The following is an 18,804-nucleotide window of genomic DNA, read 5'->3' as shown; positions in this document are numbered from 1 at the left end:
GTGCCTGCACAGCGCCAATGTGGCTGCACAGCGCCAGTGTGCCTGCAAACAGTGCCAGTGTGCCTGCACAGCGCCAGTGTGCCTGCACAGCGCCAATGTGGCTGCACAGCGCCAGTGTGCCTGCACAGCGCCAGTGTGCCTGCACAGCGCCAATGTGGCTGCATGTATTCTGTCCCTGCAGGGTCTCCATGGACTGAAGGGCCGTGAAGGCCCCCCCGGCCCTGACGGTAAGCCTGTGAGTACTCCTCCCCCCGTGTCTCTCTCTACCCACACACCTCTCCGTTAAAATGGAGGAACTTTGGTGAAAAGCGTCAGACTGACTGAATCCCCAAATCGCCGCTGAGGTTTTTGTGCGGAAGTTAATAAGCTTCATCAAATGCTGAAGCTTATTAACACCTGTGTTTGCACTGTTACCGTGCGTCGTCTGCTTTTCAAATTCCGCAAAATGTACATTTGTAATGTAATAATAGCGATAGTTCATTCACCTCCATGGGGAAATTGAGTCATTTTCTCATAACCCATCTTATTCTCCATAAAACCAAAGCCGTATGAACAGGTGAGAGCAGGTTTCAGTGTCAGAGCAGAGGCTCAGCCAGTGTGCAGGACCCACACTGGGCCAAACGGGGTATGAGTCTGGAACCAGCAACCACCTGGTCTCACCCCACAGAGCTACAAAGCATCCCAGTGTCACATTGCACGCATCATCAGACTGTAACTGATTATCTTCTGCGAGTGAATCAGTCGCGTATCAACATGGGGCTGGGGGGGGGATTTTCTCACTGGGTGTATGACAAGCCTGTCTTTCTGAAGGGGAAGCCGGGCCAGCCAGGAGTTCCTGGAGAAGCAGGTCCGGCTGGGAACGAGGTGAATGGCGCCCAGAATACACTCGCTCCGGTAAAGGCCATGGCGTGACATTGCACCGAGCCCCTTAAATAACACCATGGTTCTGTCCCTCTGCCCGTGTGACAGGGTGAACCGGGATCGCCAGGCCCAACGGGATATGCTGGACCACCAGGACTCAAGGCAAGCCCCCCCATTCTGCTAGGAACGAGGGAAAGCCAGTCCAGTGTTCCGTGTGAGACAATCTCATAATCTTGTGTGCGCAGGGTGATCGAGGACTGCAGGGGCCCCCAGGGAGGACCGGGCCCCCAGGGAGGACCGGGCCCCCAGGACCCGTGGTGAGGCCTGTGCTCAGCCAGCCCGCTCGCCTCGTGAAACTGTAATGCAGTGAAAGTCAAGCAGTGCTGTGTTTTCTCTACCAGCGGCTACATTTCAGACGGCTAATGGCACATTTCTGTCCTCGGAGTGGAGACAGACGGACAGCTAGCTGGTCTCTCCCCGAAATATGTGCATCTCATTGATATTCAGCACCACAGGCCTCTCCCGCAAAAAGTCGATACGAGTGTTTATGACATTCATTGTAAAATGAAATTAAAACCGATGGAAAGAGAAACAAAGTGAATAAACGCTACGACCTGCCATAGCTGCTGTGACGTAGCATTCATGTTAGCTGCACACTTTATACGAAAGAAAAATTTGAGACAAAAAAAAAAGACTTTTACGAAGGAAGAGAGTGGAATGGAAGAGAGTGAAATGAAGGTTTCTTTGTTACATTGCTTTCTTACAGATTAAAGGCCCAGCTGTGACGCGGTTAAACTTAGCCGCCGTGGCACATCACTGGAAAAAGGTATCGGTGAGGAAACAAACGTTTAACCTATTATGTATTACCGGGGACTTCCTGAACTTTCCGTTATAAAGGCAGACTTGTGGGTCTGTTTTACATTACAGGAAGCGGAGAGCACCGTAACCGTGCCTCGGTGCTTGTGTGGCCTTTATAATGATCAATGCTAAATTCTCATGAAGTAACCGGAAGACATGCTTCCTTCCTGTCTCGTAGGGAAGCTCAGGGGAGATCGGCCGGCCCGGACCAATCGTAAGTGTTCATTGTGTGTTCAGTGATTGGATAGGCCTCATACCGATATGGATTCTCATTGGGCCTCTGTATATGTATGCTTCTGACTGGCTGCGGATTTCCGAGCCGTGCGGCTGTCTGGCGGCGACCCCCCCCTGTGTCAGGTCCCCTGCGGTGTCTCCTCTGCGTAACCCTCAGTGTCCTCCCTCCCCCCACAGGGCATGCCGGGCGCAGAGGGCCAGAAGGTGAGCCTGTCGTACCCCTTCAGAAGCTGTACTCCCTCCTGCACTGAAACACTCATTTGCATTCAGGCACCAGAGAGGCCACCCGCCTGTTTTATAGCAGGCAATTGGCAGGCCAGCAGGGCAGAGATTAAGAGCTTGGACCCCTAACTCATCAGAAGGCTCCTGATGTCTAACCCTTAACAAAGGCACCTAACCTGCATTGCTCCTGTAAAATTAACTGTGCCAGGGCATTACATATTAGTATGCAGTTCATTTTAATTTCTTACACCTTTTTTGCAATCCAGACTAGTGCTCTCTACTGCTGCCACAACTCGTGTTATAATAGTGGGTGTCTGTGGGTTGGTCGGTACCTGAGTGTCTGTGGGTCGGTCGGTTCTGAGTGTCTGTGCGTTGGTACCTGAGAGTCTGTGGGTCGGTCGGTACCTGAGCGTCTGTGGGTCGGTCGGCACCTGAGTATCTGTGGGTCGGTCGGTATCTGAGAGTCTGTGGGTTGGTCGGTATCTGAGAGTCTGTGGGTTGATACCTGAGTGTCTGTGGGTTGGTCGGTACCTGAGCGTCTGTGGGTCGGTCGGTACCTGAGCGTCTGTGGGTCGGTCGGTATCTGAGAGTCTGTGGGTCGGTCGGTACCTGAGTGTCTGTGGGTCGGTCGGTTCTGAGTGTCTGTGGGTTGGTACCTGAGAGTCTGTGGGTCGGTCGGTACCTGAGCGTCTGTGGGTCGGTCGGCACCTGAGTATCTGTGGGTCGGTCGGTATCTGAGAGTCTGTGGGTCGGTCGGTACCTGAGCGTCTGTGGGTCGGTCGGTATCTGAGAGTCTCTGGGTTGGTCGGCATCTGAGTGTCTGTGGGTCGGTACCTGAGTGTCTGTGGGTCGGTCGGCATCTGAGTGTCTGTGGGTCGGTACCTGAGTGTCTGTGGGTCGGTCGGTACCTGAGTGTCTGTGGGTCGGTACCTGAGTGTCTGTGGGTCAGTTGGTACCTGAGTGTCCAGGTTCAAGATGAATGTTTAATTTTTTCTGCTGCATAACTGAATGTTAGCATGAACAGTTATTCTGACTTTATTATTTGATTGTTATTAAGGAGACAATCCCTTTGGAGCCAGTCCTAATGCAATGAAAGGTGTCTTATACGCAGATAAGAGCCTGTGATAGACTAACTCAAAAGCGGCTTGATGGAGATACGCTAGACAGCCGATCTACAGAATGCATCCGCGTCAGGGAACATTACGCAGCCCGGCGACTCTCCAGAACAGGCCCGCCTTTAAAATGCAGCCAGAGCTGCTGAGAGATGGTTATGCTTCCGTTATGAACAGCGATGGGAAGGTCAGTGATTCAAAACTCTGATGGTGTTTACATGGAAAAGCCAGATGCGTGTTTCTCCACCTGCCTGACTCCATATCACATGGAAAGCGGAGTGTTTTGTGTTCCAGCACAGAGAGGCAGCTTGCCAGCGTGAATGATTCCGTTTGTTATCAGGGTTAGGGTTAGGATGGCCAATCAGGAAAAGCCGCACTCACTCACAGACCTGACTGCACGCTAGTGAAACGCGGAACTTCCAAGGACTTGCTCATGATACCTTAGTAATTATTAAATATAAATATTCTGCTGTCAGATGCTCAGTTCTGAATGTGTTACTTACCTCTCTGCTTTCGTATTTTTGCATGTTCATTTATGCATATTTATCTATTCTCACTCAGGGCTAAATAAAATCAGGTAGAATAAGGGAAATGGGCACCGATGAAATGTTGTGTTCAGCAGTTAGCAGGGAGCTCCTTAAGGGCCCTCGAGATCAGAATCGCGGAGCAGTGGGGCTGCGCTCGTGCTCGGGGGGGGGGGGGGCTGAAAGCTCCTGAGATTGATAGGCAGGATGTAGCCGAGCGTAAGGAGTGAAGACGGCGTGACAGAGGGCCGCTCACTCTTCGTGGTCCTTTGATGTCTTGGATTCCCCGTAACCTGTCCCCTGTTCCCCGGCTCCGTCCCTCTGGGCCGAGGTCTGAGTCTCGCTTCCTCGCTTTATCTCCTCCGCCGCTGCACAACGGCAGTGCTCTAGCTGACTGGACGGTCGGCAGATCGTCCGATCATCAGTGTGTTGCCAGATTTCATGCTGAGATCAGAGGGGGACACCCCCAGGATGGCTGTGTGGTCCTCCGTGTGCCCCGCCCACCCTGCTAACCCCCCAGCGGGGTGATCCTCCACATGTTCCTTAGCTGGCCTAACGGTTGTTTCTGCGTTCGATTTGACAGAGCGCCTCCTGATGGTGAGGAGTGGTAGTACATTCGAACTGATAGGGCTAAGCCTGAAGCCCCTGAGTGACCTCATTCTGCACACCTACCAGCGGCATGTAGAGGGGCGGGGCCACAGGGGCACTGCCCCCAGCTGAGAGCTGATTCCACCTCCCCTGTCACTCACCAATTCCAAGCACATGTCTAATGATAAGTTTGGCCCCACTGTATGAATAATAACCCCTTTAATGCCCTTACGAATTCCTAGAATCAGCCATGATACCTACCGGTACTATCTGGTCTTGTTAACTGGTGAGAGCCTTAAGACTTGCAGCAAACTAATAAATGTTAAAAATGAAGTCAGAATGAAGTTAGATGTTTTGTACCATACGCATCAGCACTTTACACTAAAAAGGAGTCATTTTTAGTATCTGCTTTTGAATTCTGATTGGGTAATAAGAATAGATTAAAACTAGGCGAGATGGTTCAAACTTTACGCTTAAGCTTGGCATTAATATAGAGGAAAAGCACTGCATTCACAAAGACGTATGAGAGAGACACTGCATTCACAAAGTCGTGTGAGAGAGACACTGTATTCTGTCACACAGTATCTGACACCACAGAAGGCTGACGTCTGTTCCAGTTTGGGGGGAGAACTTGCCTTTGCTCCCGTGGGAAAAGTTTTCCAGCAGTTTATATTTGTGGCTTCGCTTGTCATTCGTATATGTATCCGTGGGAGAGAGGGTGGGGCCTCCTGTCACAAAGGCTGGCGGGGGCGGAGGGCGTGAGCCAGCGGACAGTCAGGGTGCAGTCGCCGGGGGGAGGGCGCGAGCCGGCGGACAGTCAGGGTGCAGTCGCCGGGGGGGGGGCGCGAGCCGGCGGACAGTCAGGGTGCAGTCGCCGGGGGGAGGGCGCGAGCCGGCGGGCAGTCAGGGTGCAGTCGCCGGGGGGGGGCGCGAGCCGGCGGACAGTCAGGGTGCAGTCGCCGGGGGGGAGGGCGCGAGCCGGCGGGCAGTCAGGGTGCAGTCGCCGGGGGGGAGGGCGCGAGCCGGCGGGCAGTCAGGGTGCAGTCGCCGGGGGGAGGGCGCGAGCCGGCGGACATTCAGGGTGCAATCGCCGGGGGGGGGGCGCGAGCCGGCGGACAGTCAGGGTGCAGTCGCCGGGGGGAGGGCGCGAGCCGGCGGGCAGTCAGGGTGCAGTCGCCGGGGGGAGGGCGCGAGCCGGCGGACATTCAGGGTGCAGTCGCCGGGGGGGGGGCGCGAGCCGGCGGACAGTCAGGGTGCAGTCGCCGGGGGGAGGGCGCGAGCCGGCGGGCAGTCAGGGTGCAGTCGCCGGGGGGGGGGCGCGAGCCGGCGGACAGTCAGGGTGCAGTCGCCGGGGGGAGGACGCGAGCCGGCGGGCAGTCAGGGTGCAGTCGCCGGGGGGAGGGCGCGAGCCGGCGGGCAGTCAGGGTGCAGTCGCCGGGGGGAGGGCGCGAGCCGGCGGGCAGTCAGGGTGCAGTCGCCGGGGGGAGGGCGCGAGCCGGCGGGCAGTCAGGGTGCAGTCGCCGGGGGGAGGGCGCGAGCCGGCGGGCAGTCAGGGTGCAGTCGCCGGGGGGAGGGCGCGAGCCGGCGGGCAGTCAGGGTGCAGTCGCCGGGGGGAGGGCGCGAGCCGGCGGACAGTCAGGGTGCAGTCGCCGGGGGGGAGGGCGCGAGCCGGCGGACAGTCAGGGTGCAGTCGCCGAAACGTTGCCGCCTAGAAATAGCTGGAAGGCATGGCGCTGAGGATAGCATTCTTGCGTGTTTTTGGAGAAAGCTAGCATGTCTAAATATCATTTAATCTCACCTCTACATTGACAATCTTATATACACATATATGCACACACACTTCAGAAGTTATATAAGACCCAGTGAAACACCGCAGTTTTCCAGTCGGGGACAATGCTAAAGACCTGCCTTCTCCACTTTAATGAATTCTAGAAGATGACAGAAATCCATTTCTAACTAGATATAATGTGTATTGTTTATATCAGAAATTCAGTTTTAACTAATTAAGATGCCAATTCTTGATATTAGAAATTCTATTTTAGCTAGTGAGCCTCAAAACATTTTCTCAATTATTTAATTTATTTATTTGGAACTAGATAAAATATCAATTTCTAATAACAGGAATTCAGTTTTAACCAGTCAAAGTGCCAACGATTGATACCAGAAATAAAATTTTAACTAGTTGAAAATCCAGTTTCTGATATCAGGAATGCAGTTGTAGCTCATTTTAATTCAGTTATAAAGCTACTCGATGGTACAATAGAATTCCTGATATTAGAAATTTGCATTTTAACTAGTTGATGAGTGGATGAGAAAAAGGTTTGCAATCTCTTGAGTCTTGTTTTTGAATCTGACGGGCACAGAGCGACCCCCCCCCCCCCCCCCCCCCTGCGCTAACTACACACAAATCTGCGAGGAACTGGGCCCGTTTTGCTCATGCGCTGCTTTAATGCGCCGTCGCATTTATACTGTAAGCGATGTGCGAGCAGCTGGAACCTTCTTGATCACTGGTTCCTTTCGGAGGCAGGAACAGGGAATTTATTTGGGCTTGGCAGTGGAAACATGTGTCACCAAGCAGCAGGGAGCAGCAGGAAAGGCCACAGCGGTGGGATCGCAGGACGAGAGCACATTTACTGGGAGAGAAAGGAAAACTCAAAGATATGTGAAAATATGTGAGATGAGTTTCATCCATGCAGCTTGTTCTGGAGCGCAGCCAGAACCGATGTGTGTTCCTTAGTAACGTGGTTCTCCTGGACCTTTCCTAAGCACTCATCTGAAACTGACATTCAAATGTCAGGCAAGAGACCTTGGCTCGTGTAGAGCTGTTTAGACCTTAGCCTGTGGGAAATGGACCTTCCCCGCCTGGGGCCGGGCCCACAGCTCACCCTGAGGGAAATGGACCTTCCCCGCCTGGTACTGGGTCCGCAGCTCACCCTGTGGGAAATGGACCTTCCCCGCCTGGGGCCGGGCCCACAGCTCACCCTGTGGGAAATGGACCGTCCCTGTCCGGTACTGGGTCCGCAGCTCACCCTATGGGAAATGGACCGTCCCTGTCCGGTACTGGGTCCGCAGCTCAGTCTGAGGGAAATGGACCTTCTCTGTCCAGTACTGGGCCCACAGCTCACCCTGAGGGAAATGGACCTTCCCCGCCTGGGGCCGGGCCCACAGCTCACCCCGTGGGAGATGGACCTTCCCTGCCGCATACTGGGCCCACAGCTCACCCCATGGGAGATGGACCTTCCCTGCCCCATACTGGGCCCACAGCTCACCCTATGGGAAATGGACCTTCCCCGCCTGGGGCCGGGCCCACAGCTCACCCCGTGGGAGATGGACCTTCCCTGCCGCATACTGGGCCCACAGCTCACCCCGTGGGAGATGGACCTTCCCTGCCCCATACTGGGCCCACAGCTCACCCTATGGGAAATGGACCTTCCCCGCCTGGGGCCGGGCCCACAGCTCACCCCATGGGACATGGACCTTCCCTGCCCCATACTGGGCCCACAGCTCACCCCATGGGACATGGACCTTCCCTGCCCCATACTGGGCCCACAGCTCACCCCGTGGGAGATGGACCTTCCCCGCCTGGGGCCGGGCCCACAGCTCACCCCGTGGGAGATGGACCTTCCCCGCCCGGTGCCGGGCCCACAGCTCACCCCGTGGGAGATGGACCTTCCCCGCCCGGTGCCGGGCCCACAGCCCACCCTGTGGGAAATGGACCTTCCCCGCCTGGGGCCGGGCCCACATCTCACTCCGTGGAAGATGGACCTTCCCTGCCCCATACTGGGCCCACAGCTCAGCCTGAGGGAAATGGACCGTCTCTGTCCGGTACTGGGCCCACAGCTCACCCCATGGGAGATGGACCTTCCCTTCCGCATACTGGGCCTACAGCCAACCCAGGGGGAGATGGACCTTCCCTGCCCCATACTGGGCCCACAGCTCACCCCGTGGGAGATGGACCTTCCCTGCCGCATACTGGGCCCACAGCTCACCCCGTGGGAGATGGACCTTCCCTGCCGCATACTGGGCCCACAGCCAACCCAGTGGGAGATAGACCTTCCCTGCCCCATAATGGGCCCACAGCTCACCCCGTGGGAGATGGACCTTCCCCGCCCGGTGCCGGGCCCACAGCTCACCCCGTGGGAGATGGACCTTCCTTCCCCCCATACCGGGCCTGTAACTCACATGTTTGGTCTGCTTGCTTCTATTTCCAGACACTTCTGGAAATAGAAACCAGAAGCCATCTTTTGCTGGTCCTCATTTGCAGGCAAACAGCCCTTTTTGTGTGGCTTCCCAAAGCGGTACCCCACCCCTAGCTAACTGAGCCTTTGACACGCCATTACGGTACCAATAAGGGCTCTCACTCTCACGCAGCGTGCTGCTCCTCCGGGATCCTAATTTAAGGTTCTTATCCAGCTGCTACAGATCGTGATGCTGAGGCAAAGCATACAAACGTTCAGGAAACAGTAAAGCAACGTATTCCCAAATTATGTTACGCTGACTGATTGAGTCAGCTTTTGTAAATTTTAAGTCATTAAAGGTTGCATATATACCCCGCGAATAAGGAATCATGCACCTCCTGGTCGGGAGATGCAGGTTCCGTGTAAATCATGCACCTCCTGGTCGGGCAATGCAGGTCCAGCTTAAATCATGCACCTCCTCGTCGGGCGATGCAGGTCCAGCGTAAATCATGCACCTCCTCGTCGGGCGATGCAGGTCCAGCGTAAATCATGCACCTCCTCGTCGGACGATGCAGGTCCAGCTTAAATCATGCACCTCCTCGTCGGGCGATGCAGGTCCAGCTTAAATCATGCCCCTCCTCGTCAGGGAATGCAGGTCCAGCGTAAATCATGCACCTCCTGTTCGAGCGATGCAGGTCCAGCGTAAATCACGCACCTCCTGGTCGGGTGATGCAGGTTCCGTGTAAATCATGCTCCTCCTGGTATGGCGATGCAGGTCCAGCTTAAATCATGCCCCTCCTCGTCGAGCGATGCAGATCCTGCGCAAATCATGCACCTCCTGTTTGAGCGATGCAGATCCTGCGCAAATCATGCACCTCCTGGTCGGGCGATGCAGGTCCAGCGTAAATCATACACCTCCTGTTCGAGCGATGCAGATCCTGCGCAAATCATGCACCTTCTGGTCGGGCGATGCAGGTCCAGCGTAAATCATGCACCTCCTGTTCGAGCGATGCAGGTCCAGCGTAAATCATGCACTTCCTGTTCGAGCGATGCAGGTCCAGCGTAAATCATGCACCTCCTGTTCGAGCGATACAGATCCTGTGCAAATCATGCACCTCCTGGTTGGGCGATGCAGGTCCTGCGGTCTCCAAGAAGGGCCTGCCTGTATAATTATATAGCATAAGAAGCCTTTGATTGTACAGCTTATTTGAACCTTTTCCAGGGTTTTCCTCCCATTTTGGATTAGAAGGGCCCCGGCCGGCACTCTGAACCCCCCCCCCCCCCCCCAAATGTGAACCGGCAGCCTTTACCGCATGTGGAGCCTTCGGCTGACTGTGGAGGGGCTTGATGTGGGCAGTGAGGTCAGAATGAGGCGCTGTCCTCGGGTAAAGCCTACGGAAAAGACAACACACACACACAGCGGCTGCGGGGCTGTGAGCTGGCTGTAAGGACACAGACACACACACCGGCTGTGGGGCTGTGAGCTGGGTGTAAGGACACAGACACACACACCGGCTGTGGGGCTGTGAGCTGGGTGTAAAGTCACAGACACACACCGGCTGTGGGGCTGTGAGCTGGGTGTAAGGACACAGACACACACACACACACACACCGGCTGTGGGGCTGTGAGCTGGGTGTAAGGAGACAGACACACACCGGCTGCGGGGCTGTGAGCTGGGTGTTAGGACACAGACACACAAACACACACACACACCGGCTGTGGGGCTGTGAGCTGGTTGTAAGGACACAGACACACACACCGGCTGTGGGGCTGTGAGCTGGGTGTAAAGACACAGACACACACCGGCTGTGGGGCTGTGAGCTGGGTGTAAGGACACAGACACACACACACACACACCGGCTGCGGGGCTGTGAGCTGGGTGTAAGGACACAGACAGACACACACCGGCTGCGGGGCTGTGAGCTGGGTGTAAGGACACAGACACACACACACACACACACCGGCTGTGGGGCTGTGAGCTGGGTGTAAGGAGACAGACACACACCGGCTGCGGGGCTGTGAGCTGGGTGTTAGGACACAGACACACAAACACACAGCAGAGCCAATAGGGCTGCTGGTAGGACTGAGCTTTTGGTGTCCAGAGACTTAAATGAATATGAAGTGAACATTAAAAGCGAATTTGCTTTGGATGTTTGCAATGCAGTCAAGTGTGAAAGAGTGAAATTCCCCTCTGCAAATGACTCCTAACATAAAAAGCTGCAGCTATTTCAGTTTATATATATGGTCATAGGTTTTTTTATTTTTATCTTAATTTATTTAGCTGTGATTTCCACTTTACACTTCACACACGCAACCTGAACACGTTTTATAATGAATTGCTTAATTTCGGATGGCTTTTCTGTGTGACAGAAGCTTAATGGAACATAACCGTTTGAATAAATATTGAATCGGAGCTGTCGGCAGATTCCCTCTGCTTGCCTTAAAATTGATCTTGGAACTGATCTCAGAGCTGCTGATTCTACTCTGTGACTTAAACTTAGCAATGCAAGCAAACAGCTTTTGCGATTATAATTTCAGTAATTTTCACAAGATCTAATCTAGCATTTTTTAAAATCAAAACGTGAATATTTTCGCTGCCGAGCACATCGGGGCTTCATTGTGGATGTTGGGCTCATACGGACAGGCCAGCTCGCTTCTGACATCGCTCGGCTTCGCACTCTTGCAGTGCCAGTTATGCACGTGCTTTCACTGCAGTCGATTCCCAGCCGTACAGCCTGCTGCTCTGCACAGTTGAGTTCCATGTTATTGTTGGACTTTTGAAAATTGTTTATTGATCCTGAACGCAAATAATGGAAAACAGGGATTCCATAGCTCTACTGGATATCTGTGCTTTCTTTTAAATCCAGGATTCTATTCCTTTATTCCCTTCATGTATATGGTGGCTTACGCACCTTGCCAGCATTTTAATCACGTACTGTATATCTTCATATGATATTTGTTGACAACAACACTGTGTATCACAAGCTTTTTGGGAAAGGATTCATTCTCAGCCACAAAGGCAGCATCCTGTGAGACACACAGACCTGCTGCGTTCAGCGTCACAGATTGCCCATTATGAACATTACAGGGCCACTCCGCCCACTAACAGCTTGTGGACCAAATAGAAATAAGAAAATTCAATTACAGATTTCACTCGTCAGTGCAATTATGTGTGAATGATGCATCATTATAACATCTTTATGTACGTATGAAACTTTTTGGTTACTTTATTCACTATCTACACCATCATGTAACCACATCTGAAACAGCCGACTTCAGTTTCACATCTGGTTAAAAATTATCCGGCTAAGGCCCCGCCCCCGAGGCCCCGCCCCTGAGGCCCCGCCCCCGAGGCCCCACCCCGAGGCCGTGCCCCCTCTAGCTGACTAATTATATCTTTGAAAATGCGTGTTTTTGGGAATTGCTGCTTTTATGTACTTAATTGGATACCACTCAAACCCAAAACGCACCCCTAACCGTCCGCTGAAACCGCCCAAAGAGGCGAGCCCCTGTTTATGAAATCAATATCTGTCACCCTCAGACCCAGATGTGGATTTTCTGTGTTCTTGCAATGTTTTGTGACTTCCCTTCTATAGTGCAAATGCATGTAGATTTTGCATGTTAATGTGTGTGTTTGTGTGTGTTCATGTGCCCCCTGCCCTGTGCCTTGTGATGGACTGGCATTCCATCCAGTGTGCCCCCTGCCCTGTGCCTTGTGATGGACTGGCATTCCATCCAGTGTGTCCCCTGCCCTATGCCCTCTAATTTACTGGCATCCTCTCCAGTGTGTCCCCTGCCCTGTGTCCTGTGATGGACTGTTGTCCCATCTAGGGTGTCTCCAAGAGCAGCTCCACACTCCCCCTCCACCTTGATCATGATAAGCAGTTGGAACATTGGAGAAAATACATATTTTCACCAATTTCATAGCATTAGATTACATTTATTTAGTGACACTTTATCCAAAATAACATGCGACTGAGAGACCAGGGTCAGCCAGTGCCTTGAGCAACAGGGTTAAAGGCTTTGCCCAATTGTGACATCACTCTGCTAGCCAAGGGATTTAAACCAGCACCCTTCCGATCACGAGCTAGGAAGTGTTACCCGCAGAGCACCACAACTCTTAATGCAATGATCGCTGTGGATTTACTAATTCTGTTCACATGTCTGCAGGGTGAGAAAGGTGATCCTGGATTCCCTGGCTCTGAAGGTCCCCGGGGCGACCCGGTGAGTTCTACCTGCGGAAATGTCACATCACCGAAACGCAACAGCTAGCAGACATTGCAGTGTCTTGGCTGAAGACCAAGGCACAATTTTAGTCTGTGATTTTCAACTGTATTATGGTCGACTGTGTGTAGTATGGGGATTAAAGGTATTGCTGGATGTCTCTGTATAGAATCATTTGCTGATGTCTGCTCATGTAGAAGCCAATCCCCCGTCCAGCTCGGTGATCAGCATTTTCACAGTTACCTTGATTTGTGCCTCAAACAGATTGTGCATCCATAACCATACTGGAAATGAATTTTAAAAGAAGGGCATTTTCTGCAAATTTTCTGTAGCAATACTACAATGATTCCTCTATTTACGACAGTCAGTAAACGAAATAAAACAGTCTCCCGTGATATTGTTGAAAAGCATGACTGCTGACTGCTGTTTCTCCTGCAATATCATTGATTGTATTTTTGAGGGCAGCTGAGATTAAAAGTGGATACGTGGTATGAGCCTAAGGGCCCCTTTGCCGCGACCCCCCTGCCCCCCCCAGCCGCTGACACCTGCACTTTGATACGGAGACAGAGGCGGTGTGGCTGTTTTCATTCCTGTGACGTTCACGCCCTCACTGCACGGCACGTGACGGCAGCTAAAATAAGTTGCGGATATTTACTTCAAAATAGCTGTTCTGCTTGTGTTTACATTGGGGGGTGGGATTCGTGAGAGGGGGGAAGGGGGGGGGGGGGCGGCTCAGAAAAGGCTGGAATAACATGCCTCGTTGGTTACCTTTCCTATTTTATAACACCCAATATTTCAAACATCCACATATGTCTGCTGAGTCTCAGGGCCGCAGACGACGCCCACAAACTGTGAAACTGCGTGCGGAGAAGCTCCTTTAAGCGTGTGATGTGGCAACCCGGGGTGTTCAAACAGACAGGGCTGGCAGCGGCAGAGTACGACGCTGCAGGTCGATGGTTAACCTCATGCCTATAGAGAGCCGCCCGTGAAACCTTTGAGGAAGGTGTCTAACCGGGACGATACCAGCCGTCCTAATGCACTGGCACCTTGGGTTAGGGTTAGGGTTAGGGTTAGGGTAGAGCCGCCAGTGAAACCTTTGAGGAAGGTGTCTAACCAGGACGATACCGGCCGTCCTAATGCACTGGCACCTTGGGTTAGGGTTAGGGTTAGGGTAGAGCCGCCAGTGAAACCTTTGAGGAAGGTGTCTAACCAGGACGATACCAGCCGTCCTAATGCACTGGCAGCTTGGGTGGAAGCACCAGCTAAGATGGCAAATGGTGAAAATGTGTAGCAGGACAGAAACACACACTAGTAGCCTGGCTGAAGGGAGAAATGGGCTTTGGAAGGAGGCCTGTAGGAATGGGGCTGCTGTCGTGTCCTGTCCGGAAAAGTCTCTACGCCGTGTTTACCTGCACTAACTGATGCCAGATTACAGGTGAATTTTTTCCACTTGTCACCAAGCCTCCCTTCTGGGACGCCAGTAACTCAGACAGCAAGACTTCTTTGCGTTAGTTAATTGGCCCTAATGAATGAGTGCACACACAATACTAGGAGAGCCCCGTCAGTGCCATTCACACCATGAACGTCTGTCAATTACTGAAAAAGTAATTGAACGTTTTCCATGTCTAACATCTGAAGATTAAGATGAATTGGACATTCACACCCATTCCAGTACCTTACTTTTCTCAAAGGATGTGGCTTTAGTTTAAAAATAATAAATGACCAAAGACTAGTCATTTGGTTTTTGGTGTGAATGAAACTGCTTGTGGTCTGATCACCAACCTCTCAGATGGCTGTTTCATTACCTCACAGTCAAAGACACCTACTGGCTCTAATATTAGCGCCCCCAGGGTGTAAGAAGTGAACAGGATAATAATCGTAGCACTGTGTGTCTTCATAAGCCCCAAAAATGCCAGCTTGGTGTGTTTTACACCCTCAGAATGTAATTTTAGTCACGTGTTTGTAATATCTGACTTGTAGCATTCACTGCTGAGGGAAACTAGAGGAATACCTGATCTGAGGGAAGGATGAGGGAACCCGTTTGTCCTTGTGATCATCCTTGTTTTTTATGTTCTGTTTTGTTGTGTTGACGGATAGCAGTCCTCCGTCTGTCTCACCTATATTACTGATAATTGTACAGAAATGCCTGCTGTGCTCTCTTGCGTGCTGCATGGTCACCAGGACCATTATCTGCTTTCTCCGTGTCCTGTGCATGGCTGACGTGACTGTAAAGCCTTTCTTGACTTTATATCCTTGCTTTGTGTTGCTGACAGGGGCTGCAGGGCCTCCCTGGTGACATGGGACCTGTTGGGCCTCAGGTAACCCCCCCCCCCCCCATGGTACCATAGTGGATATCTGTTTGGTCCTGTAGCCTCATCTATCCAGGGAGGGCCATAGTAGCTTGTCCTGACCGGCTTATTTAAACATGCCCCCTTTATGCAGGAGTATAAATGCGAGTCTCTTAGGATTATAGTGGCAGGTGAGCTGCTCTAACTGCGGGTGCCGCTGAGGTGCAGCTTCATGCCGCAAAGGGACGGGGCGGCGAGGTGTGCTTCTGTGCTTCTGGCTGCTGCTGATGTGAGCGTTCCTGCTCTCTCCGTGGCGTCTGTGACAGGGAGAAAAGGGGATTCCTGGATTCGCCGGAATGCCAGGACCAAAGGGACCGGCGGTAGGTGACCGTGTGCATCGTGACAGCGGGGGGGGGGGGGGGGGGTAGTGTTTAAACCCCATCCTTAGAGGCGCGAGGCAACAATTTCAGCAGCTGAACCACCAGAAGCAACTCAGACATCAGTTATCGGGTGCCGTGGAGATGCTGCCTAGTCGTGGCAGGTTTGTAGGTCTGAATAAGAGGATAATGCAGAGATTCTTCCATGTTCAGATGCTGTGATGCTGCCCTCTCCTGGCTGCATGAAGTACTACATGGAAAAATGTTACATCACATGTGCTACGGTTCGAAAGTATTGACACAGTACGCATACAGTCAATCAGCAATGCCTGTCTAATCATCGTAAAATATCAGTGTGTGGCATTTTTCTAAGTTCTTTATTACTCTTAGTTAATATGAAATTTAACAATTTAGAGCTGTAATTTGGCCTTAAAAGCCCCGACAAGCCCCGAGACCGATAGAATTCGGCCCGAGCTTGACAGAATTCTGCCCGAGCCTGACAGAATTCGGCCCGAACCCATATAAAATGGTAGAAATGAAGCCCAAACCCGACTGAACCTATTGGGTTCGGGCAAAGATCTTCAGCTCTAAAACAACTAATATGCAATACTTTATTAATTATTTTATTTATCACTCAGTAGGACTGTACGGTGAAATGTTTAAAAAAACACATTTTTGTCACACACTAAACTGGGTAGCATCACTGCATATGATAAAATCAGCAGCTTATGAATGACAGGACTGCAGGGCCCTCAGCCGCTCACTGGGAGAGGTAGGCAGGGTAAGGAGTGTGCAGTGATCGCAGATCTCAGCAACCTCAATTTTTTCCGGTCTCAGTCTTAATCTTAAAATCGACATTTCATTGTCTGATTCCACCCCTTCAGTGTCTGTTTGTATATCTGCTCTCCTCCACAAACCTCCATAGACAGTGTGGAGATGAGTGTAAACAGTTTCGATGCCATTGTAAACCCCCCACCCCCAAGAAGCATTCTTCAGGTGTGACCTTATACTTTACCCACCGATCACAGCGTAATGAGTCTTTGTTTTTGTCCTGCAGGGCCTTCCTGGTTCCACCGGCCCTCCTGGGACTGATGGCCTCAAAGGCTCCAAGGTACATTTCACAGGGACAGGCTCTTTGTTGTGCATGTGTGTTTCGTGACTTTGTGATTGTGTAAACATCCCATTGGTGCATTTCACAGGGACAGGCTCTTTGTTGTGCATGTGTGTTTCGTGACTATGTGATTGTGTAAACATCCCATTGGTGCATTTCACAGGGACAGGCTCTTTGTTGTGCATGTGTGTTTCGTGACTTTGTGATTGTGTAAACATCCCATTGGTGCATTTCACAGGGACAGGCTCTTTGTTGTGCATGTGTGTTTCGTGACTTTGTGATTGTGTAAACATCCCATTGGTGCATTTCACAGGGACAGGCTCTTTGTTGTGCATGTGTGTTTCGTGGTTTGTGATTGTGTAAACATCCCATTGGTGCATTTCACAGGGACAGGCTCTTTGTTGTGCATGTGTGTTTCGTGGTTTGTGATTGTGTAAACATCCCATTGGTGCATTTCACAGGGACAGGCTCTTTGTTGTGCATGTGTGTTTCGTGACTTTGTGATTGTGTAAACATCCCATTGGTGCATTTCACAGGGACAGGCTCTTTGTTGTGCATGTGTGTTTCGTGGTTTGTGATTGTGTAAACATCCCATTGGTGCATTTCACAGGGACAGGCTCTTTGTTGTGCATGTGTGTTTCGTGACTTTGTGATTGTGTAAACATCCCATTGGTGCATTTCACAGGGACAGGCTCTTTGTTGTGCATGTGTGTTTCGTGGTTTGTGATTGTGTAAACATCCCATTGGGGCATTTCACAGGGACAGGCTCTTTGTTGTGCATGTGTGTTTCGTGGTTTGTGATTGTGTAAACATCCCATTGGTGCATTTCACAGGGACAGGCTCTTTGTTGTGCATGTGTGTTTTGTGGTTTGTGATTGTGTAAACATCCCATTGGTGCATTTCACAGGGACAGACTCTTTGTTGTGCATGTGTGTTTCGTGACTTTGTGATTGTGTAAACATCCCATTGGTGCATTTCACAGGGACAGGCTCTTTGTTGTGCATGTGTGTTTCGTGACTATGTGATTGTGTAAACATCCCATTGGTGCATTTCACAGGGACAGGCTCTTTGTTGTGCATGTGTGTTTCGTGACTTTGTGATTGTGTAAACATCCCATTGGTGCATTTCACAGGGACAGGCTCTTTGTTGTGCATGTGTGTTTCGTGGTTTGTGATTGTGTAAACATCCCATTGGTGCATTTCACAGGGACAGGCTCTTTGTTGTGCATGTGTGTTTTGTGGTTTGTGATTGTGTAAACATCCCATTGGTGCATTTCACAGGGACAGACTCTTTGTTGTGCATGTGTGTTTCGTGACTTTGTGATTGTGTAAACATCCCATTGGTGCATTTCACAGGGACAGGCTCTTTGTTGTGCATGTGTGTTTCGTGACTATGTGATTGTGTAAACATCCCATTGGTGCATTTCACAGGGACAGGCTCTTTGTTGTGCATGTGTGTTTCGTGACTTTGTGATTGTGTAAACATCCCATTGGGGCATTTCACAGGGACAGGCTCTTTGTTGTGCATGTGTGTTTTGTGGTTTGTGATTGTGTAAACATCCCATTGGTGCATTTCACAGGGACAGGCTCTTTGTTGTGCATGTGTGTTTTGTGGTTTGTGATTGTGTAAACATCCCATTGGTGCATTTCACAGGGACAGGCTCTTTGTTGTGCATGTGTGTTTCGTGGTTTGTGATTGTGTAAACATCCCATTGGTGCATTTCACAGGGACAGACTCTTTGGTGTGCATGTGTGTTTCGTGGTTTGTGATTGTGTAAACATCCCATTGGTGCATTTCACAGGGACAGGCTCTTTGGTGTGCATGTGTGTTTCGTGGTTTGTGATTGTGTAAACATCCCATTGGTGCATTTCACAGGGACAGGCTCTTTGGTGTGCATGTGTGTTTCGTGACTTTGTGATTGTGTAAACATCCCATTGGTGCATTTCACAGGGACAGGCTCTTTGGTGTGCATGTGTGTTTCGTGGTTTGTGATTGTGTAAACATCCCATTGGTGCATTTCACAGGGACAGGCTCTTTGGTGTGCATGTGTGTTTCATGACTTTGTGATTGTGTAAACATCCCATTGGTGCATTTCACAGGGACAGGCTCTTTGGTGTGCATGTGTGTTTCGTGGTTTGTGATTGTGTAAACATCCCATTGGTGCATTTCACAGGGACAGGCTCTTTGTTGTGCATGTGTGTTTCGTGACTTTGTGATTGTGTAAAC

At 51.4% G+C, this 18,804-nt stretch overlaps 1 protein-coding gene across 1 annotated transcript in view; it reads left to right on the top strand.

Moving 5' to 3' along the window:
- LOC125727366 (collagen alpha-1(XXI) chain-like) overlaps positions 1 to 18,804 on the top strand; it is a 41,519-nt gene that overhangs the window by 11,359 nt on the left and 11,356 nt on the right. Inside the window, exons 9-19 of the mRNA XM_049004036.1 lie at positions 182 to 235; positions 811 to 864; positions 970 to 1,023; positions 1,107 to 1,178; positions 1,628 to 1,693; positions 1,898 to 1,933; positions 2,131 to 2,157; positions 12,749 to 12,802; positions 15,076 to 15,120; positions 15,417 to 15,470; positions 16,525 to 16,578. Coding sequence (XP_048859993.1) covers positions 182 to 235; positions 811 to 864; positions 970 to 1,023; positions 1,107 to 1,178; positions 1,628 to 1,693; positions 1,898 to 1,933; positions 2,131 to 2,157; positions 12,749 to 12,802; positions 15,076 to 15,120; positions 15,417 to 15,470; positions 16,525 to 16,578 — 570 coding nt within the window. The remainder of the gene's footprint in view (positions 1 to 181; positions 236 to 810; positions 865 to 969; positions 1,024 to 1,106; positions 1,179 to 1,627; positions 1,694 to 1,897; positions 1,934 to 2,130; positions 2,158 to 12,748; positions 12,803 to 15,075; positions 15,121 to 15,416; positions 15,471 to 16,524; positions 16,579 to 18,804) is intronic.

This window comes from Brienomyrus brachyistius, unplaced genomic scaffold, assembly GCF_023856365.1.
Source record: "Brienomyrus brachyistius isolate T26 unplaced genomic scaffold, BBRACH_0.4 scaffold95, whole genome shotgun sequence".
NCBI lineage: Eukaryota > Metazoa > Chordata > Actinopteri > Osteoglossiformes > Mormyridae > Brienomyrus > Brienomyrus brachyistius.
Note: the sequence above shows the minus strand (reverse complement) of the source record. Positions and strands in the feature narration are given on the sequence as shown.